At 35.4% G+C, this 26,498-nt stretch overlaps 5 protein-coding genes and 1 long non-coding RNA gene across 12 annotated transcripts in view; 5 read left to right on the top strand and 1 right to left on the bottom strand.

The window, feature by feature from the left end:
• Positions 1–389: 389 nt before the first annotated feature.
• LOC109004711 (receptor-like protein 7) lies at positions 390–19,247 on the top strand. 6 transcript variants are annotated; one of them, XM_035694627.1, is made up of 6 exons: positions 390–1,200; positions 1,342–1,739; positions 1,790–2,948; positions 3,773–3,873; positions 5,048–5,115; positions 5,201–5,233. In XM_035694627.1, the coding sequence occupies exons 1-3, from the start codon at positions 444–446 to the stop codon at positions 1,820–1,822; spliced, it is 1,188 nt and encodes a 395-aa protein (XP_035550520.1). In that variant the 5' UTR covers positions 390–443; the 3' UTR covers positions 1,823–2,948; positions 3,773–3,873; positions 5,048–5,115; positions 5,201–5,233. The 6 variants fall into 6 exon arrangements, with proteins under 6 accessions (XP_035550520.1, XP_035550518.1, XP_035550517.1 ...); XM_035694625.1 differs by lacking the exon at positions 5,201–5,233 and adding an exon at positions 19,181–19,247 and having other exon boundaries at positions 390–1,739; XM_035694624.1 differs by lacking the exon at positions 5,201–5,233 and adding an exon at positions 18,090–18,208 and having other exon boundaries at positions 390–1,739.
• LOC118349720 (receptor-like protein 34) lies at positions 1,971–2,966 on the top strand. Its single transcript, XM_035695270.1, has 2 exons — positions 1,971–2,484; positions 2,629–2,966. Exons 1-2 carry the CDS (start codon positions 1,971–1,973, stop codon positions 2,964–2,966), a joined length of 852 nt encoding a protein of 283 aa, XP_035551163.1.
• LOC109019056 (vesicle-associated protein 1-3-like) overlaps positions 5,352–26,498 on the top strand; it is a 122,232-nt gene continuing 101,085 nt past the window's right edge. The window contains exons 1-6 of the mRNA XM_035694633.1: positions 5,352–5,592; positions 5,695–5,774; positions 5,918–6,035; positions 6,129–6,290; positions 7,123–7,164; positions 7,372–8,704. Coding sequence (XP_035550526.1) covers positions 5,449–5,592; positions 5,695–5,774; positions 5,918–6,035; positions 6,129–6,290; positions 7,123–7,164; positions 7,372–7,431 — 606 coding nt within the window. The 5' untranslated portion in view covers positions 5,352–5,448 and the 3' untranslated portion in view covers positions 7,432–8,704. The remainder of the gene's footprint in view (positions 5,593–5,694; positions 5,775–5,917; positions 6,036–6,128; positions 6,291–7,122; positions 7,165–7,371; positions 8,705–26,498) is intronic.
• LOC118349567 lies at positions 10,395–12,721 on the bottom strand. Its single transcript, XR_004802550.1, has 3 exons — positions 12,465–12,721; positions 11,510–11,647; positions 10,395–10,949 (listed from the first exon to the last, which is right to left on the bottom strand). It is a non-coding gene; the product is annotated as an uncharacterized LOC118349567 (long non-coding RNA).
• On the top strand, positions 14,654–26,498 carry LOC108979418 (receptor-like protein 43). 2 transcript variants are annotated; one of them, XM_035694620.1, is made up of 2 exons: positions 14,654–16,953; positions 26,392–26,498. In XM_035694620.1, the coding sequence occupies exon 1, from the start codon at positions 14,709–14,711 to the stop codon at positions 16,941–16,943; it is 2,235 nt and encodes a 744-aa protein (XP_035550513.1). In that variant the 5' UTR covers positions 14,654–14,708; the 3' UTR covers positions 16,944–16,953; positions 26,392–26,498. The 2 variants fall into 2 exon arrangements, with proteins under 2 accessions (XP_035550513.1, XP_035550514.1); XM_035694621.1 differs by lacking the exon at positions 26,392–26,498 and adding an exon at positions 19,242–19,467 and having other exon boundaries at positions 14,654–16,550.
• On the top strand, positions 23,788–26,498 carry LOC109004714 (receptor-like protein 43). Its single transcript, XM_018983345.2, has one exon. It carries the CDS (start codon positions 25,002–25,004, stop codon positions 26,379–26,381), a length of 1,380 nt encoding a protein of 459 aa, XP_018838890.2. The 5' UTR covers positions 23,788–25,001; the 3' UTR covers positions 26,382–26,498.

Here is a 26,498-nt window from a genome sequence, read left to right as displayed (position 1 = left end):
TTTGCATTAATTGAGTCTATAAATTAAGTTAAGCCCTTCACTCTTTCCTCAGTCTAAACACGGTGCAAGACATTTTAAAAATCTAATGGATACCTATTTGTCTTCTCCTTTCATTATTTTGGTGGTCATTGTCACTTAAACATCCATCGCTTGGAATGCCAAGAATTTGAATAAATAACAAAATAAAAAACAAAAATTAGAGCCATAAACTATATATTTCGCTTTTTCATATATTTTTTTTTATTTTACAACAATCCCATCCAACATCACAATTAATTGTCACCATAGATATATATTTCCCACATTATCCTTATCTTCTTCTTCTTCTTGTATTGGGTCTATAAAGTTAAGCCCCTCGCTCGCTCTTTCCTCTGTCTAAACATATCTAGTGCAAGACATTTTAAAAAGTTACGGACATCTATTCCTATCATCAGTTCACATTCATGCACCTGCTTTTTCCTTTGATCGCATGCCTCCTTCTCAGCTTACTCCCTCACTCTTTGTCTTATAATCTGCCTCTGCTTTGCCATCAAGAAGAGAGGGTAGCTCTGATGCATTTCAAGGATAGTTTTATCATACAGAACTACTCTGTTTGCGGACTCAGTACTGACTATCCTAAGGAGGTTGCATCATGGAGAGTGGAAGGAAATAATACCAATTGTTGTGCTTGGGATGGGGTTGAATGCAACCAAGACACGGGTCATGTCATCGCCCTCAACCTTAGTAGGAGTTGTCTCTATGGTTCTATCACCTCCAACAGTAGTCTCTTCCGCCTTCTTCATCTTCAAAACCTTACTCTTGCTAATAATGACTTCAATCACTCCCAAATCCCATCTGAGATTGGTAATCTTTCAAGCCTAACACATCTCGACCTCTCCTACTCCCAGTTTTCAGGACAAATCCCCTCTGCAATTCAATATCTATCCAAGTTGTCTTTTCTCTCTCTGTATTCTTATTATGATAATTATGGTTTATATACCAAAAATCTGGCAAGTTTAGTGCAAAATTTAACCAACCTTGAAACGCTTGACTTTTTTGGTATCAACATATCCTCCACTGTACCTGAAAGCTTGGCAAATTTATCTTCTTTAAAGCTTCTTGCTCTGAGCAACTGCAGTCTGTATGGGCAATTTCCAACCAGAATATTTCACCTACCACACCTACAGAAGCTAGATGTTTGGTCCAATGAAGATCTCACAGGTCATTTGCCCGAATTTCACACAAACTCTCCTCTCAAGTATTTATATCTTGACGGCACAAATTTCTCTGGCAATCTACCTGCTTCAATTGGAAACCTTAATTCCTTAACTAGCTTCACAATTTACAATTGTAATTTTTCAGGAACCATCCCAAATTCCTTCAGTAACCTTACCCAACTCACTACCCTAGACCTTTCAGCAAACCCATTCAACGATTTGTCGTGGCTCACCAGAGTTAGTTCAAACGACATTCTTCCACAGTTTGGATTTTTAGGATTGGCTCATCTCAACTTAACCAAGCTCCCAGATATATTACGAAACCAAAGTAAATTGGAGTACCTAGATCTAGAAGGCAACAATCTCCAAGGCTTGATACCCAAATGGATGCATAATGTAAGTAAAGAATCTCTTCAAAATTTCTACATTTCAAACAACTTTCTCACTGGCATTGAAAATTCTCCGACAATTATCTCATGGCCAAATCTAAAATATTTTGCCGTTGATGATAACATGATGCATGGATCGCTCCCAATTCCACCACCATCCTTAGTGGCTTATTTTGTCAACAAGAATTCATTCACTGGAAGGATTTCACCATTTATTTGCAATATGAGTTCACCTGAAGTGCTTGATTTGTCCCATAACTATTTGAGTGGCTTGATTCATCCATGTATGGGCAACTTGAGTCAATCTTTGACAGCGCTAGTAATACGAAGCAACAACTTGGGCCACACCATCCCAAAAACATGGGCAAAAGGATGCAGCTTAAAGATGATTGACTTAAGTCAAAACCAGTTGCAGGGTCATTTGCCAAGATCTTTGGCCTACTGTACTGAGCTTGAGTATCTTGATGTTGGGAGCAATCAAATCAATGATACCGATCCCTTTTGGTTGGGAACTCTTCAACAGCTAAAGATTCTTGTTCTCCATTCTAATGGCTTCCACGGTGCAATAAGGAGCCCGGAAACAAATTACACATTCCCCAATTTGCGTATCATTGACCTCTCTCACAACTATTTTTCTGGGAATCTGCCTGTGGGATACTTCGCACAATGGGATGCCATGAAATCCGTTGGTGCAAAGAATTTAAAATACTTGGATGGTCACTCGGTCAACTATTCAATGTTAATAACGATAAAAGGTGTGGAGTTGGAGTATAATAAGATCCAAGATGGCCTTACAGTCATAGATTTCTCATGCAACAGATTTGAAGGAGATATTCCTGAAATACTGGGGAATCTAGAAGGACTCCATGCCCTGAACCTTTCTAATAATGCTTTCACTGGTCATATCCCATCATCCTTTGCGAACTTGACACAGCTAGAATCATTAGACCTTTCTTAAAACAAATTGTTCGGAGAGATACCTCCTGCATTAGTCCAGCTGAATTTCCTTTCAAACTTTACTGTGTCACATAATTGCCTCACAGGACCTATACCACAGGGGCAACAGTTTGGAACATTTCCAAATACTTCATTTGAAGATAATCAAGGACTGTGTGGAAAGCCGTTGTCCAAAATTTGTGGAGATTCTGACATTTCAACACCTCCACCTTCAACCTTTGAAGAGAATCAAGGTCCAAAATTGTTCTTTGAATTTGGTTGGAAAGTAGTTGTGATGGGATATGGATGTGGATTCGTATTTGGAATTGTTATCGGGCACATTGTGACAACTAGAAAGCAAGATTGGCTCATCAAGATTTTTGGCAAGAAGCAACACCAAACTCGAATAAGCCGGGTGAATCGTCGGGTGAATCGTAGGAAGTAGTAAATGAAACATAGTCATGTAATATGTTTTAAAAAAGATAAAAATGTATCATTTATGCTTTCTAGCATTACTGTTATCTTATTGGATGGAATTGGCAGTCAATCTACATAAAGCTCAACATCTTTGCATATTTGCTTTATCCAAAAGTACATGTTCTCAAAGTAGAAGTTTTTCTATTATCAGATAATCTAGAAGGATAAGTTAAGGTTGCTAAACCCTCAATTACATGAAAGGAAATTACACAGTGCCTTTTAGTTATTGCATTGGCAATGTGTTGCAATCTATTGGAATATTCATTAGTAAATTAAGATTCCGCAAGGTAGTATTGTTCATTTTAGACTAGCAATAGGGTCTAATTTTTAAGAGCCATCCAAAGAGAAAGAGCTAATTTTTAATAGGGTCTAATTTAATTTAAACCCTTCGTTTATAAATACTATAGATCATTATAACCTAAAAAACTTAATCCCCAACTAATGTGTCAAAGCCGACTTTTTGAGTCCTATGCCATTAATTTGTTGGATTCCATAAAGTGATATTTTTCCTCACCGTGAGTGGCACGTTTCTACCACATAGATGCTATCAAGAAATTTCCAAGTAGTTTCCTCTTCTTTCCTAATGATTTCCAAGTATTTATCCAATTTTGCAAGTTCCATCATTTATGGTACTTATACATGCAACGTATTTAATTGAGCGTATAATATATCTTGATAATTACGCTTTATTAGTTGTGTATATGTGATCATATGGCTCCCTCTAACATTGATGATTCTTGATCTACATGCTAATCTAGCTAGGACAATTTGCAGGATGAGAGGACATGATTTTAAGGTGACATGCAAGGCAATTGATATTGTTGGAGATCTCTTTATATGCATTTAGGCTAATTAATTTGGTACCACTATTTATGGTGAGTTTTTTGCATTATATCATTCTCTCATTTTTCTTTGTTGTCTTGGCATTACATTCCACGACAGTTAAGAGAGCCTTTAGCCAAACTTGCTAAGAATAATTAGAAGCACCAATATTCCAATTAGCATAACAAGTTCCGTCAAATAGTATAAGTTGGAAATTGAATTAGTAAAAGAAAGATTAGTAATGCTACATGCAATCATAAAGTGCGTAAACGCTGCATAATCGCTTTGAAGAAGAGTATGGTCCACTATTAAAAAATTAATTGTTTTCATGTGCGTCTCATATTTTATTTACTTTTTTCAAAATAATTACACGACAGTTGCACAATATCTTTTCTCAAGAAAGAAATGGGAAAACGCTGGGTAGCCAATTTGCTTTACACATTGCTTTTCAGACTGCCTCTGAATGTATTATATATGTCCATGCAAATGTGGCCCTGTGGGGTACGAAGGCTATACAATATGGTTCTCGCCTCCCTCTGATCTCCAAATTAAATATCCCTCCTTATTAGAGCTTCTCCATTCGTTGGGCAATTCTTGCTAGCTTTACACTTTCTTTTTATTATATATAAATTTAATTTAAACCGTTCTTTTGTAAATACTATAGATCATAACCTAAAAAACTTAATCCCCTACTAATGTGTCAAAGCTGACTTTTTGAGTACTAATGTGTATTATATATGTACATGCCATTAATCTGTTTCTACCACAGAGAAATTTCCAAGTAGTTTCATCTTCTTTCCTAATTTTTTTCACAATCAAAGGAGGAAGGACGACCATTTGATAGGCAAATTGTATTTCATTATTATTGCATCTTAGGTCTCTGGGACACGGCTGGTATAATTTCTTTGATGCCTATAATCGCGCATTTAGCTTCATCATTTATCTGCTGTGTTTTTTTTCTTGTGTCTTGAATTGATCCTTGAGTTTGCACATATAGATTTGTTTTTACTATTAAATAGATTTGGCAAACTGGGCTAGTTTGTTAATTTTTCATCTGTGTTCACTGAAATTCATAGGGCAAGAGGATTACAATAGATTAAGACCATTGAGCTACAGAGGGGCATATGTCTTTGTATTAGCTTTCTCATTAGTAGTGGCATTCATCTTTTGATTGTTATGTTGACTAACTAAATTCTGTAATTAATGTGGTTTATAATGCACAAATAGATCTCAGTGATGATGATAAGCACTATTTGGCTGATCACCCTGGATTGATGCCTGTGACAACTGCACAGGTGTGCTTTTTTCCCCATTAGTTGCTCTCTACACCTTGATGGTAATGTTTGGTTCCATTCATGGTAATGGTTTTCATATAATCAGGGTGTGGAACTCTCTAAACAGATTGGTGCTACATATTATATACAATGCAGCTCAAGAACTCAGCAGGTACGAATGAACTAGCATTTCTTAAGATGTAAGTAGTGCAGCAGTGCATTTTTGGCTTCAAATAAAAAAATGTGGCATGCTCATTCAATTGTAATCACTTCTATTGACTAAAGATACAAAGGGAATTGACCAAAATCCCCACAGAGTTGTAAGTTGTGTGATTCTATAAACTTTATTTGGAGATGCAGCTTTTAGAATTCAGAAGTTCTAAAAACTTGGGTCTTCTTCTTTTTTTGTTGACACGTGATGGCAAAGTTGAATTGAAGAAACAGAATTCATGTTCTTTACAATTGACCAATAAAACAGATAAATACGTGGCATTCAAGGTAGTTTCCTTCTGAATTTTCATCACTTTGTTTATTTTATCTGGCCTATCTATGATATACCATCGAGTCATTATGTTTAGTTTACTTCCTGCTATTGATTAGGTTAAAACAACCAACCCCAAAAAATATTGTGTCCGTCCCAACGTTGGTGTCCTTTTGCCTCGAACCGCATGCAATGTTACCGATAAATACTTATTTGTAACTTTAGTTAGTGGTTCTTTATGCCATTTTTTTAAAATACTTACTTGTAACTTAATCTTATAGCTAGGTTCTAAGAGTTGTAACTTGTCTCTATCCATCTGATTTTGTTGGCATGTATTCTGGAAGTTACAATGCAAGCTCCAAAAGAGGCACCCCCTGATTTGCAGTGCAAGGACAAATTTCTACTTCAAAGTGTTGTTGCACTGGATGGTGCAACCACAAAAGACATTACCCAGGAAATGGTGTGATGGCTTCCTCGCTCCCCTTCTTTATGGCTGTTCTGTGTTTTGAGTTTTTTCTTTCATGGACTCAGATGAAGTGTGCTGGTTTTTCAGTTTAACAAAGAGGATGGTAAGGTTGTGGAAGAGTTTAAGTTAAGGGTCATTTACATTCCTGCTAATCCCCCATCACCTGTCCCTGAAGAATCTGAAGAAGGTTCTCCTCCCAGATCATCAGTGCTTGAGAATGGGCATCAAAATCGGTTATTGTTTGATGCTGTAAGTGTTTTCGTTCTGCCTTATTGAACTTTATTCCTTTTGTTTTCGGGTCATTTCTTGGTGAACATGATCTGCCATAATCTCTTCGATCGATTCATTTATGTGCCAAAATAAAGAGAGATTTGGTAGGAAAGTGGAAGAGACTTTTTTGTATATGATAATCAAAGGGAGTGGGAAAGCTGCAGTAATTCTTTGGAAAAGCCCAGTTCTCTATGTCTTCGAGCTTTCATTCCTCAATCCACTCTTTCGTTCCTTCATATACCTCCCCACCAATAGATAGAGACAAATGGGAATAACCGAACCACGTCTACAAAATGCCAGTACCATGCAGCTGGTTACCCCTATTGTCCTGTCCAAGAAATACGGAATTCTTTTGTTCAAGAAGTATAATACCGTTAAAAAAAATGGAAAAAACTTTCTTCATAGTCATAGGTAAGGCAAAGCGCTTTCTTTTAAGATTGCATCTGGTTCCATCTTTCTTTCGTTAGTTAACCCACCTTTTTCTAAAAGGAATGGCTCTCTCATATTGAGAAATTTTGTCTAATGTCATTCGATCACAGAATCCATTGACAGCTGCATAAATGACTAGAATTTGTTTTTCAATTGGAAGTGGTGCATATTGTGGTTGTTCTATTTGCTCAATAAATTTACTTTTTTTGTTTGTCCATTACTTACGTAATAAATTTGAAAAAGGTTATGATAAATCTGGAAAAATTTGAAACTCAAAATAAATACATTTTTTTCAAAAATATTCCAAAAGTTTTGATGGAGACACTGACAGCCAATTTGGTTTTCTTTTGGTTTGGTATGTTTTCAAATGTTGTAAACTTAGGTATCAAGATCTTTAGAGGAGCCTAAAGGGAAGTCTTCAGAGGTGAAATGCCCCTCTACCCTCTTGTGACAAATTCTTGACATACTTAATGACTACTGTACAGTTCATTCTAATAGTTTATGAGTGTTTTTGTTTAATTCTGTTAACGCTTCAGTTTATATTTTCCTTTCTCCATGGTTGGTTGTCACTTAATTGGTATTGCCAATATATATATAACCATTTGTTGATAGCTATCATTCTCCAGGGCAGACATGTTGTCTGCTTGATACTTTCTCGAGGTTCATTGTAGAATGTCCTTATATATGTTGAGACAAAGTGGCAAGAAGCTAGCATTATGAAGGTAGTAAATGGTGGTACGTACTAAGTGTCCTTATGTTAATAAGACATTTATGTCTTCTAATTTCATCTGAGTCATAGGTTTTTGACAACCTCATGAAAATTGTGAGTGGGGCACTTCATTCAAATGGAAAATTGTGATGTGATTGTGACTACCATTTAACATTGCATTTGTGCCTGGTCCAGCATAAACAGAAATTTTGCTTTTGAACTTAGGACCTAGCAGGTGGGTGTTGGAACCTTCACCCTTCTATTGCAATTGATTTGGTGACATTTTAGTAAAAGAGTTGTTATTGTGGTTAGGAGCTATTCTAGGAAACTATACTTCTTCAACCAAGCTCTTTTTATCTTAATTGTGCTGGGAAAGGCATCTCCTGTGACATATTGAAGGTGGTAGCCCGGTCTATCTCTCTGGGTGTCATCCACTTCATGGGATATTTTTAGCTAAATGAAGATCCTATTTCACTTAGCTAAAAATAAGCATTTTATATGATAAATCTTTAGTTATGGCTGCAGATTTAAGAGCTTTTAACATTAGAAGCAAGTGAAGACAGAGGGAATCAATGCTTGCTGCAGTAAGCATTTTATACCTTTCAGATCTACTTTTTATACTTCAGCCTTGCTAATTTCCTTTAGTTTTCATCATCATCACTTTATTTGTTAGCCATGATAGAACAAGAGATATTAGAAGCTTATAGTTTGACCTAATGGTAGTGGGAAACATCAAAGGAAAACATAAAACTCAGCTGCATACTTGTCACATGCATACCTGCATAAAACTCAGCTTGATCTTCTATGATCTGTACTTGTCCTCTATTCTAGTCACTTGTCACTTGTAGAACTATGATTTAGGCCACCATGAGATTTGGAATAAGTTACCATACGCAACCTCACAGTCCCCTATTTTAGCAATCCAAATGGTGTTCATTTCATGCCATCTCTCTGGTAAGCAGCTTAATTTGTTCTTAAATTTAGCAGTCTGATTTTTGTCACATGATGCAATTCATACTTCATTGAAGCAACTGTTTCTTTTAATGCAGAGGTTGTTTTGATGTTTGTGAGGATGATGTTATTGTGCATAGTCCAAGAGCTGTGGATCAAGAAAATGGAAGAAATGTGGGTGCGTGTTCAGGACAGAGTTGTATTTTACCACAGCATGTAATTTCTGAGCATAAAAAAGTTATGAGCAGTTCAGTACTAGCAGAGAATGCTCTATCTCCTTCGCTTTTGTTGGTGACGGGGACAGGTGAGCCACTTTTAAAACCTTGGGACTTTGATATTATTGTTGTTGCTCTTCTTCTTCTGTTGCTGTTCATAATATATACCTGCAGTTAATTAATTGGTCACAAACATCATCATAATTAATTAATGAATCATGATCATTCCTTATGTAGCTTGCAAGTTTAGTTGTCTTCTTCTGTCATTATTTTGGTGGCCATTGTCACTTAAACATCCATCGCATGGAATGCCAAGAATTTGAATAAAGAACAAAATAAAAATAAAAAACAAAAATTAGAGCCATACACTATATATTTCGCTTTTTACACAACAGTCAACTACCAGAGCCATACACTACAGTTTTGCATATATATTCGCCTGTACTGATCAATGACCAAGCTAGTTTGCATATTTGCTTTATCCAAATCTACAAGTTTCTACTAGATCTTCGTGCATGGCTAGAATATTTACTTTGTTACATACATTGTATATAGAGTTCTGGTGCTTCTCTACACTCAAATGAAGTTTATATGGTTTTTCCTCACTAGGAGAAATGAGAGAATCAAGGCACTCAACTAAATTTTGTAGATCAGAATTTTAACATTGACATTCTTTAAAGGTTTTATTTCTTTACAATGGCCTAAGATATGCTAACCTTATTAATTAGATATGATGTTTTATATGCAGGTGTCGGACAATATTATATATTAGAATAAATGTGTGAACGTAGTTGGCAATGTTCAGAGTTATTCTTTGGTGAAAGTTTTCTAAACCATGCATGATGGTGAATGCAATCATCTCTGTTAGCAAGTAGCTAGATGTGGATGATGATAAACTGAATTTCCAACTCAATCTTATCCTCATGATTGATCCTAAACTTCTAGTCATGCTGTGTTCAAGATTGAAACAGAGCAAGAGAAAGGTATTTTAGTTTGGCTCATATATATGCACTGGTATTGTGTATGAATTGGGGCAAAATATCGGGAGAAAACAGAGGACAAGAGAAGGAAAGGAAAATAAGTTTTTGTGTATATTTCTCCTTAAAGAAAAATCAATGTATTGATTTGAAGTTTGAAAAAGTTGTATTGATTTTTGTGTTTTATTTTGAAGTTTATAAAATTTATATTGATTTGTGTTCGAGTAATGATTAGGTAATAATTAAATGAAAAAATTGAAAATTTCAGTGTTTTATACTAGAGTGATGTTTCGCAAGAACATTATGAAAGATTTTGATCATTCTTAATCTCATCTCATTTACCAAACGCACCTCTACCATAATACAGGGATACACTTTAACAGCGACTATCTTGTGACTGTAAAAATTCCCCGGGAATACTTATTAGCGGCGATTTTCAGGTTTTTCCCGACGATTTAATGTCGTCACAAAAATCCATTTTTTCTTGTAGGGAATAAAAATCAAAGAGAAATAGAGACGTTTGTTATTAAGAGAGAGAAATCTACCTAAAAATCTTCAAGTCTTCTATATATCACACTCAATCAAGAATTAGCTTGATGCAGAAATATTGTTAATTTGATGGGCAAATTGTATTTCATTATAATTCTTAATTTGTACTCTGTTTTATATATATATATATATATATATATATATATAGAAAGACAAAGTACATCACCATTTCATTTTTATCTTACTATGATGAGGTTGTATTTCCGATCAACCTTTATTTATTTATTTTTTAAAATAATAGAAAGTGTCAAACTTATAAAAAAAATATATAATGAAATTAAGATAATAGAAAGTGTGCTTGCAAACATCATTACAATCTAATATTGATGATTCTTGATCTACATGGTAATCTAGCTAGGACAAGCAGGATGAGAGGACATGATTCTTGATCCGACACTAAGCATGCATTTAATAGTTCATGATTTAGTACAGAACTTGAGGAATTAAACAATTACCACTTGTATATGATGCTAGTGGGAAGAAAGTTTTTATTAAATTGGATCAATAGATAAGTGACTGAGGTGGGAAAGAGGAGGTAGAATGAAATACTTGGGCCTACCAACCTTTTTAACAAAATTAAAAGAGAGAGCTATAGAGAAATGTTGAGCAAAGTGGGGAAAAACTAGAAGGTTGGAAATCAAAGCTCTTATCATGGGCAGGAAGAACAATGTTGATCAGGTCAGTGGCAAGCACATCCCATTCTACCATATGAGCTCTTTTCAACTCCCAAAATCAGTGTGCAAGGCCCTCGACACAAGCTTCAGGAATTTTTGGTGGGGATTCCCAAAAGATAAAGCTCACAACTTGCCTGTATCATTCCAATTAGTAATACAACAAACAGATACATTAGAAACTGTGCCTGAAGAAAACGAGTTTCAATTTAAAAGTTGAAAATTCTTGCTAGATAAGAGAAAGTACTGGAAATTTAAGAAGGCTGAGAAAAGTTGGCAGCTGGGAAATGGAGTCTAATAGATGTTGAGAATAATTTGCAAGGAAAAGGGGTGATGGTCACAAAATTAGCCTGCAGCACTAATGTTTTACCCACTGGGATGAAAGGGAACGCTGCTGGATTGGGTTGCAAGGGAATGACCATTAAAAAGGTGTAACTGCTTTGATAATTCTTATTGGACAAGTGATATTTGCATGCGGGGAAAGAGTTAGAGATTCATAAAGAAACAGAAATTAGTGCTAAGATGGTGATCTTAACTACATGCTAAAAATCTCACTTGAGCATTCTTTTAGCATGTTACCACCCAAAAAATAAAAAAACAAAGTCAATATGTTTATTCCCTGCAGACAAAGTTTTATGGAACATAATTAGTACCTTTAAGTTTATATGAACACTGAATATAGTTGGTTTATACATACCAATCTCGAGATCATGCCAAGGGTGTGCAGCAACTGATCTCCTTCACAAAGATGAAAGGATTCTCTCATTCAATCGGGGAACTGAACGTTGAGCATGATTTTCTTTAGCTTCAATTTCATGTGCATCGTCACTCATCTCTAATAAGATGCAGAAAAAAGTGTCACATGGAACGAAGCTGTGGATTCAAAAACTCTTGTTCTTAAATCAGGATGACAAATATGAGAATTAGTTATTTCAGTTGCACGAGGTGGCAATGCCATAATCCTTATGCAGTCTGATATTGTTGCAGCCAAGATTATATACAAATCACTCTAGAAGCAAATGACATTCAGATCAAATACACATTCAAGAGCCCTTTACAAAACATGTGTTTCTTCCAAATTTTCAAGAGTACTCAAATATAAACAATAGCCAATTCCAAACTCAGTGCAAAAATAAAACTTAACATTAGAATACAAAACATGTCACTTTGGCTGAAATATTGCAAATACAAAATCTGTCCAGTTGTAGTATCTAACCAAAAGAAAGTCCATCAAATTTATTTGGTAACCGAGAACTCACTTTACATGAAACTTGCATGCGTTTTATGAGTATTATGAAATACTTGATATAAATGTAGTCCTTGGCAAATTGAAATACAGCATACTCAACTCAACTAAGCTTTAATCCCAAATATAGGAGTCTTAAAACCACATAGAAGAGGATCCTGTTAGCTCCACAGCAAAGAAGTAAAAGTGCTTCCTATATATTAGCATCTTGTGTGTCATATATTCTTCTTTGCATCAAATTATCTAATCACTTTTCTTAAATCCATGCATAAACTCTTGTTGAACCTAATCTCTCCAAATAAATTAAATGCCGTTTCATTGTTGGAAGCAAATAATAAACTGTATAACAACCTCAACCTCAAATTATAAACATTTTAGAAAAATCGGTGAATTAATTAAGGCTGACCTTTAGCATGTCCCCTTCACTAAATGCCCTCCGCATTCCATAAACTGCGCCAAAATCCATGCTGTGATTGGATCAAGGCTCACAAACAGTTCTTCCAAGTATGCTCAAATTTGAAGCAAGTGATTCCTCTTGATTGAATGAAATGATAACACCACCCCAAGTAATGAGTACTCTAGCTAGGTGTCTCTCATGTATACTACTTGTGTATGGGGGTTGCACCATTGCACTTTAATAAAATCTTCTTACTTGAAAAATAAATAAAGGGAAACTCAGTAACAGAATGTGTTTAGAGAAGTTCTTTTTAGTGACTAACAGAGTGTCTCGAGGCTATTGGAAATTGGATCAGTTTCTTTGTTAGATAAAGTGGTCCGCTAAAGTGGTCCGACATGCTGCTAAAGTGGTCCGCCAAATTTAAAATTGATGAAAAATACTACTTCATATAATATTGAGCACGTGTCTGTATTTTGACCATAACTTTGGCTACGGGTATCTGAATCATCCATATGATCCTAATTTAAAAAGTTCTTTTCAGCACACACGTCGTGGTCACCTAGTTATGTTTGGTGTGCATTGTTTTTGAGGCCAAAATCAGTTGTTTTCCCCTTCGAATTTCCATTTTTAGATATTTTGTCTTTTATGATAATATTTAATTTGTCATTTAGGAAGTGATTTTGAACTCCTTTTTTGGTCAGATTTTTGGCAGAGTGCTTGTTTATTTCAGTATTTATTTTTGGTGTGCTTATTGGGATTTTTCTATTTTTGATAAAATTCTAATATTTTTCGAATTACAGATATTACAGTCCAGCTTGTAGGTTGATTTCAACAGCCTTGAGTTTTGATAATTTTGAATAGAACATCAAAATCATTTATTCTGTGTTTATGAGAAAACTATCCTTGAACTGCATCAAAGCTACCCTATCATGTTGATGGCAAAGTGGATATTTCAGATTGTAAGACAAAGAGCAAGAGAGTAAGAGAAGATCAGAGGGAAAAGCAAGCGCATGAATATGAAGTCATGATAAGAATAGGTGTCCATTAGATTTATAAAATGTCTTGCACAGTGTTTTACTCTGAGGAAAGAGTGAAAGGCTTAACTTAATTTATTGACCCAATTAATGCAAAAAGAAGAAGAAGATCATGAGGAATCCTCCAGCTTCACCCGAGATCAAGAATCCTTTCAATTATTGTGGAAAATTATGAGTACCCGACATGTTGTTAAAGTGGTCGGTCAAATTGTCAAAAGATGCAATAATAATGAAATACAAATGGTCGTCCTTTCATTGTGAAAATCATTAGAAAAGAAAGAAGAGGAAACTACTTGGAAATTGCCACTCCTAAATGTGCATGATGTGGGGTACGTACGAAGACGGTTGGTTCTTGCCTATTAATTTGTTGGCTTTCAAAGTCTTTTTCCTCACCGTGAGTGGTAATTTTCTATCACAGATATTGCTATCAAGAAAGTCTAGCAATAAGTTGATATACATGGTAGAGCCCACTGATTATAAATTCACGTATCTAATTAAATCTTTAAGTCTTCTATATATATATATATATATATATATATATATTTAAGTCCCAATCTTTCTTTTAATAATGTTTCCTTGACTTTCGGTTTGCATAATTATTTTTTCGACGGTACTTCAACCCCCATAGATCAGGTGTAGTAGCCTGAGAGAGTTTTAAAATGTCTTGCACCGTGTTTTAGACTGAGGAAAGAGTGAAGGGCTTAACTTAATTTATAGACCCATTAATTAATGCAAGAAGAAGAAGAAGATCATGAGGAATCCTCCAGCTTCACCAGAGATCTACGCGCGTGAATGATGAGTACGTACGTACTCCTAAAGTGGTCCGCCAAATTGTCAAAAGATGCAATAATATATAATGAAATACAAATTTCATAGTGAAAATCATTAGGAAAGAAAGAAGAGGAAACTACTTGGAAATTTCTTGATAGCATATATGTGGCAGAAACGTGCCACTCACGGTGAGGAAAAAGATCACTTTATGAAATCCAACAAATTAATGGAGAAGCTAGATATGCTAACCTTCTTTAATTAGATATGATGTTTTTCACTTATTAAATTTAAGTTACTTAACTATATTATATGCAGTTGTCGGACAATATATATATTAGAATAAAATGTGTGAACGTAGTGCAATAATTGGGTCTATAAAGTTAAGCCCCTCCCTCGCTCTTTCCTCTCATGTCTAAACATTTATAGTGCAATACATTTTTAACAAGTTATGGACATCTATTCCTATCATCACTTCATATTCATGCGCCTGCTTTTCCCTTTGATCCCTTGCCTCCTTCTCTTCTTACTCCCTCTCTCTTTGTCTTATAATCTGCTTCCACTTTGCCATCAACAAGAGAGAGTAGCTCTGATGCAATTCAAGGATAGTTTTATCATACAAAACAATTCTTATTGCGAATACAGTACTACGGAGGTTGCATCATGGAAAATAGATGGAAACAATACCAATTGTTGTGCTTGGGATGGGGTTGAATGCAACCAAGACACGGGTCATGTCATCGCCCTCAACCTTTGGTTCAGTTGTCTCTATGGTTCTATCACCTCCAACAGTAGTCTCTTCCTCCTTCTTTATCTTCAAAACCTTACTCTTGCTAATAATGACTTCAATCACTCCCAAATCCCATCTAAGATTGGTAATCTTTCGAGCCTAACATATCTGGACCTCTCCGACTCCCAGTTTTCAGGACAAATCCCCTCTGAAATTCAATACCTATCCAAGTTGTCTTATCTTCGGCTGCATTCTTCTTTTGATGATTTATATACCGAAAGTCTGACAAGTTTAGTGCAAAATTTAACCAACCTTAAATCGCTTTTTTTTTATGGTATCAACATATCCTCCACTGTACCTGAAAGCCTGGCAAATTTATCTTCTTTACAGATTCTATCTCTGATTGACTGCGGACTGTATGGGCAATTCCCAAGCAGAATATTTCACTTACCACACCTACAGGGCCTATATCTTTTAGCCAACGAAGATCTCACAGGTCATTTGCCCGAATTTCACACAAACTCTCCTCTCAAGTATTTAATACTTGATGACACAAATTTCTCTGGTAATCTACCTGCTTCAATTGGAAACCTTAATTCCTTAACTTACTTCTACATTCAGAATTGTAATTTTTCAGGAACCATCCCAAATTCATTTAGTAACCTCACCCAACTCACTTCCCTAGGCCTTCGGAATAACATGATACATGGATCGCTCCCAATTCCACCACCATCCCTAGGGATTTATTTAGTCAGCAATAATTCATTCACCGGAAGGATTTCACCATTTATTTGTAATATGAGTTCACCTGAAGTGCTTGATTTGTCCCATAACTATTTGAGTGGCTTGATTCATCCATGTATGGGCAACTTGAGTCAATCTTTGACAACGCTAGTACTACGAAGCAACAACTTAGGCAACACCATTCCAAAAACATGGCCAAAAGGATGCAGCTTAAAGATGATTGACTTAAGTCAAAACCAGTTACAGGGTCATTTGCCAAGATCTTTGGCCAACTGTACTGAGCTAGAGTATCTTCGTGTTAGCAGCAATCAATTCAGTGATACCTCTCCCTTTTGGTTGGGAACTCTTCAACACTTGAAAATTCTTGATCTCCATTCTAATGGCTTCTACGGTGCAATAAGGAGTCCGGAAACAAATTACACATTCCCCAATTTGTGTATCATTGACCTCTCTCACAACCATTTTTCTGGAAATCTGCCTGCGGGATACTTTGCACAATGGGATGCCATGAAATCCATTGGTGCAAAGGGTTTACATTACATGCAGGGTTACTGGGACTACTATTCAATTATAATAACAATAAAAGGTGTGGAGTTGGAGTATAAGAAGATCCAAGATGACCTCAGAGTCATAGATTTCTCATGCAATAGATTTGAAGGAGATATTCCTGAAATACTGGGGAATCTAGAAGGACTTCATGCCCTAAACCTTTCCAATAATGATTTCACTAGTCATATCCCATCATCCTTTGCGAACTTGACACAGCTAGAATCATTAGACCTTTCTCGAAACAAGTTGTTCAGAAAGATACCTCCTGAATTAGTCCAACTCCATTTCCTTTCAAAATTTAGTGTGTCACATAATTGCCTCACTGGACCTATACCACAGCGGCAACAGTTTGGAACATTTCCAAATACTTCATTCGAAGATAATCGAGGACTGTGTGGATGGCCACTGTCCAAACTCTGTGGAGATTCAGACATTTCAACACCTCCACCTTCAACCTTTGAAGAGAATCAGGGTCCAAAATTGTTCTTTGAATTTGGTTGGAAAGTAGTTGTGATGGGATATGGATGTGGATTCGTATTTGGAGTTGTTATCGGGCACATTGTGACAACCAGAAAGCAAGATTGGCTCATCAGGATTTTTGGCAAGAAGCAACACCAAACTCGAATAAGCCGGGTGAATCGTCGGGTGAATCGTAGGAAGTAGTAAATGAAACATAGTCATGTAATATGTTTTCAAAAAGATACAAATGTATCATTTATGTTTTCTAGCATTATTGTATCTTATTGGATAGAATTGGCAGTCAATCTACACAAAGCTCAACATTTTGCATATTTGCTTTATCCAAAAGTTCATGTTCTCCAAGTACTAGAAGTTTTTCTATTATCAGATAATCTGGAAGGATAAGTTAAGGATACTAAATCCTCAATTACATGGACGGAAATTATACAGTGCCTTTTAGTTATTGTCTTGGCAATGTATTGCTATCTATTGGAATATTCATTAGTAAATTAAGATTCCGCAAGGGTGGTATTGTTCATTTTAGACTAGCAATAGGGTCTAATTTTTAAGAGCCATCCAAAGAGAGAGCTGATTTTTAATAGGGTCTAATTTAATTTAAACCGTTCTTTTAAAAATATGTCAAAGCCGACTTTTTGAGTCCTATACCATTAATTTGTGGGATTTCAAAGTGATTTTTTCCTCACCGTGAGTAGCACGTTTCTACCACATAGATGCTATCAAGAAATTTCCAAGTAGCTTCCTCTTCTTTCCTAAAGATTTTCACAATCAAAGGAGGAAGGACGACCATTTGATAGGCAAATTGTGTTTCATTATTATTGCATCTTAGGTCTCTGGGACACGGCTGGTATAATTTCTTTGATGCCTATAATCGCGCATTTAGCTTTATCATTTATCTGCTGTGTTTTTTTTCTTGTGTCTTGAATTGATCCTTGAGTTTGCACGTATAGATTTGTTTTTACTATTAAATAGGTTTGGTAAACTGGGCAAGTTTGTTAATTTTTCATTTGCGTTCACTGAAATTCATAGGGCAAGTGGATTACAATAGATTAAGACCATTGAGCTACAGAGGGGCAGATGTCTTTGTATTAGCTTTCTCATTAGTAGTGGCATTCATCTTTGATTGTTATGTTGACTAACTAAATTCAGTAATTAATGTGGTTTATAATGCACAAACAGATCTCCGTGATTATGATGAGCACTATTTGGCTGATCACCTTGGATTGATGCCTGTGACAACTGCACAGGTGTGCTTTTTTCCCCATTAGTTACTATCTACACCTTGATGGTAATGTTTGGTTCCATTCATGGTAATGGTTTTCATATAATCAGGGTGTGGAACTCTCTAAACAGATTGGTGCTACATATTATATAGAATGCTCAAATTTGAAGGAAGTGATTCCTCTTGATTGAATGAAATGATAACACCACCCCAAGTAATGAGTACTCTACCTAGGTGTCTCTCATGTATACTACTTGTGTACGGGGGGTTGCACCATTGCACTTTAATAAAATCTTCTTACTTAAAAAGTAAATAAAGGGAAACTCAGTAACAGAATGTGTTTAGAGAAGTTCTTTTTAGTGAACTAACAGAGTCTTGAGGCTATTGGAAATTGGACCAGTTTATCATGTTTTCATGAGATTCTATGTCTTCTCCCTCTAATTCTAAAATGGGTTTAGAGAAGTTCTGGGAAAATATGCTAATCAATAGAGTACAAAACTAAGTTACAAACAAAACAAAGGACAAAGGTTAAACCACACTATACCTTCCACATCAGGTTCTTTGGATGAGTAACTGATGGTTAGCAACATGAGGAGTACTAGCCAGCATATTGTTAGTTTTAGAGGATGCCAGCTTAAAACATTTCCAAACATGCAACGGTCCTCAATTTCCAAGGAGTATTCACTTGGTGACCTCCTGCCCAGTTTCTGGAACTCTACATAAAGGAAAATAAAGCACCAAGGAATACATTGTCAAATACTATTTGTCTGGAAATGCAAAATAACACATCATCCATTATTCTCTTTGTCCCACAATACATGAGAGTTTTAAAATGGCATGCCTTTTGATAAAAGAATAAAAATCTTCTTAAATTGCTAATAACACCATATATGTATGTTTTACCTATGACTCATGTCTGCCACTTGATCTTGTGCATTTTAGGAACATGCTTATTTTGTTTCATTAACATGAACATGCAAGTCCTTTATAAATTCATCTATATTATAGGGCAGAGGGACTCGAAGTGTAAAAAATTCACCATTCGTATAATAACAAAATGACAACAAAACAAAAGGCAAAGATCAGCATCTAATTGAATTGAATGCATTACGTGTTGATTTTGAACCTATTTGCTTTACATGTTGATTTTCAAATTGCCTCTCCTAATTAATCATGTGCATGATGTGGGGTACGTACGAAGGCTGATGGTTCTTGCCTATTTGTTGGCTTTCAAAGTCTTTTTCCTCACCGTGAGTGGCAATTTTCTACCACAGATGCTATCAAGAAATTCCCAAGTAATATGATCCTCTTCTTTTGTAATGATTTTTACAGTCAATTAAGGAGGAAGGATCATGACCATTTGATGGGCAAATTGTATTTCAGTATTATTGCTTTGTACTCTCTCTTTTTTTACAATGGCCTAAGATATGCTAACCTTATTAATTAGATATCATGTTTTTCACTTATTAAATTTAAGTTACTTAACTATATTATATGCAGTTGTTGGACAATATATATATTAGAATAAAATGTGTGAACGTAGTTACCAATGTTCAGAGTTATTCTTTGGTGAAAGTTTTCTAAATCATGCATGATGGTGAATGCAATCATTTCAGTTAGCAAGTAGATAGATGTGGATGATGCTAAACTGAATTTCCAACTCGATCTTATCCTCATGATCGATGCTAAACTTCAAGTGCTGTGTTCAGGATTGAAACAGAGCAACAGAAACGTATTTTAGTTCGGCTCATATATATGAGGTATTGTGTATGAATTGGGGCAAAATATCGGGAGAAAACAGAGGACCAAAGAACTAAAGGAAAATAAGTTTTTGTGTATATTTCTTGTTAAAGATAAATGAATGTATTGATTTGAAGTTTGAAAAAGTTGTATTGATTTTTGTGTTTTATTTTGAAGTTTATAAAATTTATATTGATTTGTGTTTGGATAATGATTAGGTAATAATTAGATGAAAAAGTTGAAAATTTTAATGTTTTATATTAGAATGATGTTTCCCAAGAAAATTATGAAAGATTTTGATAATTCTTCATCTCATCTCATTACCAAATGCACCTCTGCCATAATACAGTGATATATACATTTTAACAGTGTCCATCCTATGACTGAAAAAATTCCACGAGAATACTTATTTGCAACGATTTTTAAGTTTTTCCCGACGATTTAGTGTCGCCACAAAAACCTATTTTTCTTATAGTGAATAAAAATCAAAGAGAAATAAAGACGTTTGTTATTAAGAGAGAGAAGTCTACCTAAAAATCATCAAGTCTTCAATATATCACACTCAATCAAGAATTAATAGTCTTGATATAATTTGAGTCTACCATAATCTATAGTCATACACGTAAGAAAAGAAGAGCGATGGTTTGAACGTATGGTATGGGTTTGAATATCCCTTTAATACACGGTATACCAAAATTGAATGTATTACACATTGCATTCAATTTTCAAAAAGAAAGAAATAAAGGGGAAGACGTGAGGTAGCCTATTTGCTTTGCATGTTGATTTTCAAATTGCCACTCCTAAATGTGCATGATGTGGGGTACGAAGACTGATGGTTCTTCCCTATTTGTTGGCTTTCAAAGTCTTTTTCCTCACTGTGAGTGGCAATTTTCTACCACAGATATTGCTATCAAGAAAGTCTAGCAATAAGTTGATATGCAGGGTAGAGCCCACCCATCATAAATTCACGTACCTAGCTAATTAAATCTTCAAATCTTCTATATATCACACTCAATCAAGAATAGTCGTGATATATATTTAAGTCTATCCTAATAGGGTCATCCACATAAGAAAAGAGTTAAAGCGATGGTTTGAACGTATGGTATGGATTTGAATATGATCTTTTTAATTAATAGAACCATACACTATCTCTCTCTCTCCTTTTTTTTTTTTTTTACAACAAGGATTGCAATCTCATCCAAAATTAGAACCACATCATACACGTAAGAAAAGAAGAGCAATGGTTTGAACGTATGGTATGGGTTTGAATATCCCTTTAATACACGGTATACCAAAATTGAATGTATTACACACTGCATTCAATTTTCAAAAAGAAAGAAAGAAAGGGGAAGACGTGAGGTAGCCTATTTGCTTTGCATGTTGATTTTCAAATTGCCACTCCTAAATGTGCATGATGTGGGGTACGAAGACTGATGGTTCTTCCCTATTTGTTGGCTTTCAAAGTCTTTTTCCTCACTGTGAGTGGCAATTTTCTACCACAGATATTGCTATCAAGAAAGTCTAGCAATAAGTTGATATGCATGGTAGAGCCCACCGATTATAAATTCACGTACCTAGCTAATTAAATCTTCAAATCTTCTATATATCACACTTAATCAAGAATAGTCGTGATATATATTTAAGTCTATTCTAATAGAGTCATCCACGTAAGAAAAGAGTTAAAGCGATGGTTTGAACGTATGGTATGGATTTGAATATGATCTTTTTAATTAATAGAACCATACATTATTTCTCTCTCTCTCCTTTTTTTTTTTTTTACAACAAGGATTGCAATCTCATCCAAAATTAGAACAACGTCATACACGTAAGAAAAGAAGAGCGATGGTTTGAACGTATGATATGGGTTTGAATATCCTTTTAATACACGGTATACCAAAATTGAATGTATTACACATTGCATTCAATTTTTAAAATGAAAGAAAGAAATGGAAAGACGTGGGGTAGCCTATTTGCTTTACATGTTGATTTTCAAATTGCCATTCCTAAATGTGCATGATGTGGGGTACGTACAAAGGTTGATGGTTCTTGCCTATTAATTTGTTGGCTTCCAAAGTCTTTTTCCTCACCGTGAGTGGCAATTTTCTACCACAGATATTGCTATCAAGAAAGTCTAGCAATAAGTTGATATGCATGGTAGAGCCCACCGATTATAAATTCACGTATCTAATTAATTAAATCTTTAAGTCTTCTATATATCACACTCAATCAGGAATAATCTTTATATATATATATATATTTAAGTCAACTATAATAGAGTCATTCACGTAAGAAAAGAGTTAAAGCTTTGATTTGAACTTAAACATCCATCACATGGAATGCCAAGAATTTGAATAAATAACAAAATAAAAATAAAAAACTAATTTGAATGCATTACATGTTGATTTTCAAATTGCCTCTCCTAAATGTGCATGATGTAGGGTACGTACGAAGACCGATGGTAAGAGCTTATTAATTTGTTGGCTTTCAAAGTCTTTTTCCTCAACGGGAGTGGGAATTTTCTATCATAGATGTTATACAGAAATTTCCAAGTAATATCATGATCCTCTTATTTTGTAATGATTTTCACAGTACTCGAAGGAGGAACAACGGCCATTAATTTGAAGGACAAATTATATTTCATTATTATTGTTAATTTGTACTCTGTTTATATATATATATATATAGAAAGATTACAAAGTACATCACCATTTATTTTTATCTAGGTAGTATTTCCGGTCAACCATTATTTATTTACTTTTAAGATAAAAGAAAGTGGGGTCGCAAACATCATTATAATTAATTAATTATTGCAAGTTTTAGTCCCTTTCCACAATTAATTGTCATAGATAGAAGTGTAACATAATAAAGTCATTCACGCATGAGGAGAAAAAGATCGAGCTGGGACGTTTTGAACGTATGGTATGGGATTCATGAATCTTTTCAATTTAAGGTGATCATCATTAATTTATGATCATGTCTTTTCTGGTTTTCTTTGGAATCAGAAAAACTAAATTTCCAACTCCATCGATCTTATCCTCATACATTCTAAGCAAATTTGGCTCATATATATACATATATGTGTGTATATATATATATATATATGCATGATTGTTATTCGTCATTTTAATTGTAAGCAAATAATTAATTGGTTCTGGGAAAAGATGTGTCTTTTTATCCAATTTTGCAAGTTCCATCCTTAATGGTGCGTCCAAATGCAAATAAAATTATATATGATCATATATATGGCAACGTATTTAATTGAGTAGTCAATTTGCTTTACACATTGCTTTTCAAACTGCCTCTAAATGTATTATATATGTAACCATAGATCATAACCTAAAAAACTTAATCCCCAACTAATGTGTCAAAGCCGACTTTTTGAGTCCTATCGATGCCATTAATTTGTTGGATTTCATAAAGTGGTCTCTTTCCATACACCGTGAGTGGCACGTTTGTACCACAGAGAAATTTCCAAGTAGTTTCCTCTGCTTTGCTAATGATTTTCACAATCAAAGGAGTTGAAAGGACCACTTTAGCAGCATGTCGGGTACTCATCATTTTCCACAATAATTGAAAGGATCATCATTCACGTAGATCTCGGGTGAAGCCCTTCACTTAGAGGATTCTTGATCTTCTTCTTCTTGCATTAATAATTGGGTCTATAAATTAAGTTAAGCCCTTCACTCTTTCCTTTGTCTAAACACGGTACAAGACATTTTAAAAAGTTCATACTCATTTCCAAGGAAAAAACAAAATTCGGCCCCACTTCCAATTTATTTATAAGAAAATTTAGTCCCCTCACCGTGAGTGGAAATAAAAAGCATTGCAAGTCTATTTGTCTTCTTCTGTCATTATTTTGGTGGCCATTGTCACTTAAACATCCATCGCGTGGAATGCTAAGAATTTCGCTTTTTCATATAAATATTTTTTATTTTACAACAATCTCATCCACCATCGCAATTAATTGTCACCATACATGTATATTTTCCACATTATCTTCTTCTTCTTCTTGTTCTTGTATTAATTGGGTCTATAAAGTTAAGCCCCTCTCTCGCTCTTTCCTCACATGTCTAAACATTTATAGTGCAAGCCATTTTTAACAAGTTATGGACATCTATTCCTATCATCACTTCATATTCATGCGCCTGCTTTTGCCTTTGATCCCATGCCTCCTTCTCTTCTTACTCCCTCTCTCTTTGTCTTATAATCTGCTTCCACTTTGCCATCAACAAGAGAGAGTAGCTCTGATGCAATTCAAGGATAGTTTTATCATACAAAACAACTCTTTTTGTGAATACAGTACTGAGGGGGACCATCTTGCGGAGGTTGCATCATGGAGAATAGATGGAAACAATACCAATTGTTGTGCTTGGGATGGGGTTGAATGCAACCAAGACACGGGTCATGTCATCGCCCTCAACCTTCAAAACAGTTGTCTCTATGGTTCTATCACCTCCAACAGTAGTCTCTTCCGCCTTCTTCATCTTCAAAACCTTACTCTTGCTAATAATGACTTCAATCACTCCCAAATCCCATCTGAGATTGGTAATCTTTCAAGCCTAACATATCTCTACCTTTCCAACTCCAACTTTTCAGGACAAATCCCCTTTGAAATTCAATACCTATCCAAGTTGTCTTATCTTTGGTTGTTTTCTTTGGATCGTTATAATTTATATACCGAAAGTCTGACAAGTTTAGTGCAAAATTTAACCAACCTTGAAACGCTTGTGTTTAATGGTATCGACACATCTTCCACTGTACCTGAAAGCCTGGCAAATTTATCTTCTTTACAAGTTCTATATCTGGTTAACTGCGGACTTTATGGGCAATTCCCAACCAGAATATTTCACCTACCACACCTACAAGACCTATATCTTTCAGCCAACGAAGATCTCACAGGTCATTTGCCCGAATTTCACACAAACTCTCCTCTCAAGTCTTTATTTCTTGTCAACACAAATTTCTCTGGTCATCTACCTGCTTCAATTGGAAACCTTAATTCCTTAACTACCTTCGCAATTGACTATTGTAATTTTTCAGGAACCATTCCAAATTCGTTTAGTAACCTTACCCAACTCACTTTCCTAGACCTTTCACAAAACTCATTCAACGATTTGTAGGGGCTCACCAGAGCTAGTTCAAACGACAATCTTCCACAGCTTGTATATTTAGGATTGGCTCATCTCAACTTAACCAAGTTCCCAGATATATTGCGAAACCAAAGTAAATTGTCTTCGCTTGATCTAGAAGGCAACAATCTCCAAGGCTTGATACCCAAATGGATGCATAATGTAAGTAAAGAATCTCTTCAATATTTCTACCTTTCTAACAACTTTCTCACTGGCATTGAAAATTCTCCGGCAATTATCCTATGGCCAAATCTAAAAGATTTTTCCCTTGATAATAACATGATGCATGGATTGCTCCCAATTCCACCACCATCCCTAGAGGCTTATTTCGTCAACAATAATTCATTCACCGGAAGGATTTCACCGTTTATTTGCAATATGAGTTCACCTGTAGTGCTTGATTTGTCTCATAACTATTTGAGTGGCTTGATTCATCCATGTATGGGCAACTTGAGTCAATCTTTGAAAGCGCTAGTACTACGAAGCAACAACTTCGGCAACACCATCCCAAAAACATGGGCAAAAGGATGCAGCTTAAAGATGATTGACTTAAGTCAAAACCAGTTACAGGGTCATTTGCCAAGATCTTTGGCCAACTGTACTGAGCTTGAGTATCTTCGTGTTAGCGGCAATCAAATCAATGATACCGATCCCTTTTGGTTGGGAACTCTTCAACACTTGAAGATTCTTGATCTCCATTCTAATGGCTTCCACGGTGCAATAAGGAGTCTGGAAACAAATTACACATTCTCCAATTTGTGTATCATTGACCTCTCTCATAACCATTTGTCTGGGAATCTATCTGAGAGATACTTCACACAATGGGATGCCATGAAGTCCGTTGGTGCAAACAATTTACAATACATGGGTGACTGGGTCTACTATTCAATTATAATAACGATAAAAGGTGTGGAGTTGGAGTATAAGAAGATCCAAGATGGCCTCACAGTCATAGATTTCTCATGCAATAGATTTGAAGGAGATATTCCTGAAATACTGGGGAATCTAGAAGGACTTCGTGTGCTGAACCTTTCCAATAATGCTTTCACTGGTCATATCCCATCATCCTTTGCGAACTTGACACAGCTAGAATCCTTAGACCTTTCTCGAAACAAGTTGTTCGGAAAGATACCTCTTGAATTAGTCCAGCTCAATTTCCTTTCAAAATTTAATGTGTCACATAATTGCCTCACTGGACCTATACCACAGGGGCAACAGTTTGGAACATTTCCAAATACTTCATTCGAAGGTAATCGAGGACTGTGTGGATGGCCATTGTCCAAACTCTGTGGAGATTCAGACATTTCAACACCTCCACCTTCGACCTTTGAAGAGAATCAAGGTCCAAAATTGTTCTTTGAATTTGGTTGGAAAGTAGTTGTGATGGGATATGGATGTGGATTCGTATTTGGAGTTGTTATCGGGCACATTGTGACAACCAGAAAGCAAGATTGGCTCATCAGGATTTTTGGCAAGAAGAAACACCAAACTCGAATAAGCCGGGTGAATCGTCGGGTGAATCGTAGGAAGTAGTAAATGAAACATAGTCACGTAATATGTTTTCAAATGTATCATTTATGCTTTCTAGCATTATTGTATCTTATTGAATGGAATTGGCGGTCAATCTACACAAAGCTCAACATTGTTACA

The sequence above is a fragment of the Juglans regia genome, chromosome 10, assembly GCF_001411555.2.
Source record: "Juglans regia cultivar Chandler chromosome 10, Walnut 2.0, whole genome shotgun sequence".
NCBI classification, from domain to species: Eukaryota; Viridiplantae; Streptophyta; class Magnoliopsida; order Fagales; family Juglandaceae; genus Juglans; species Juglans regia.
This window is presented reverse-complemented; position numbering and strand designations above follow the sequence as displayed.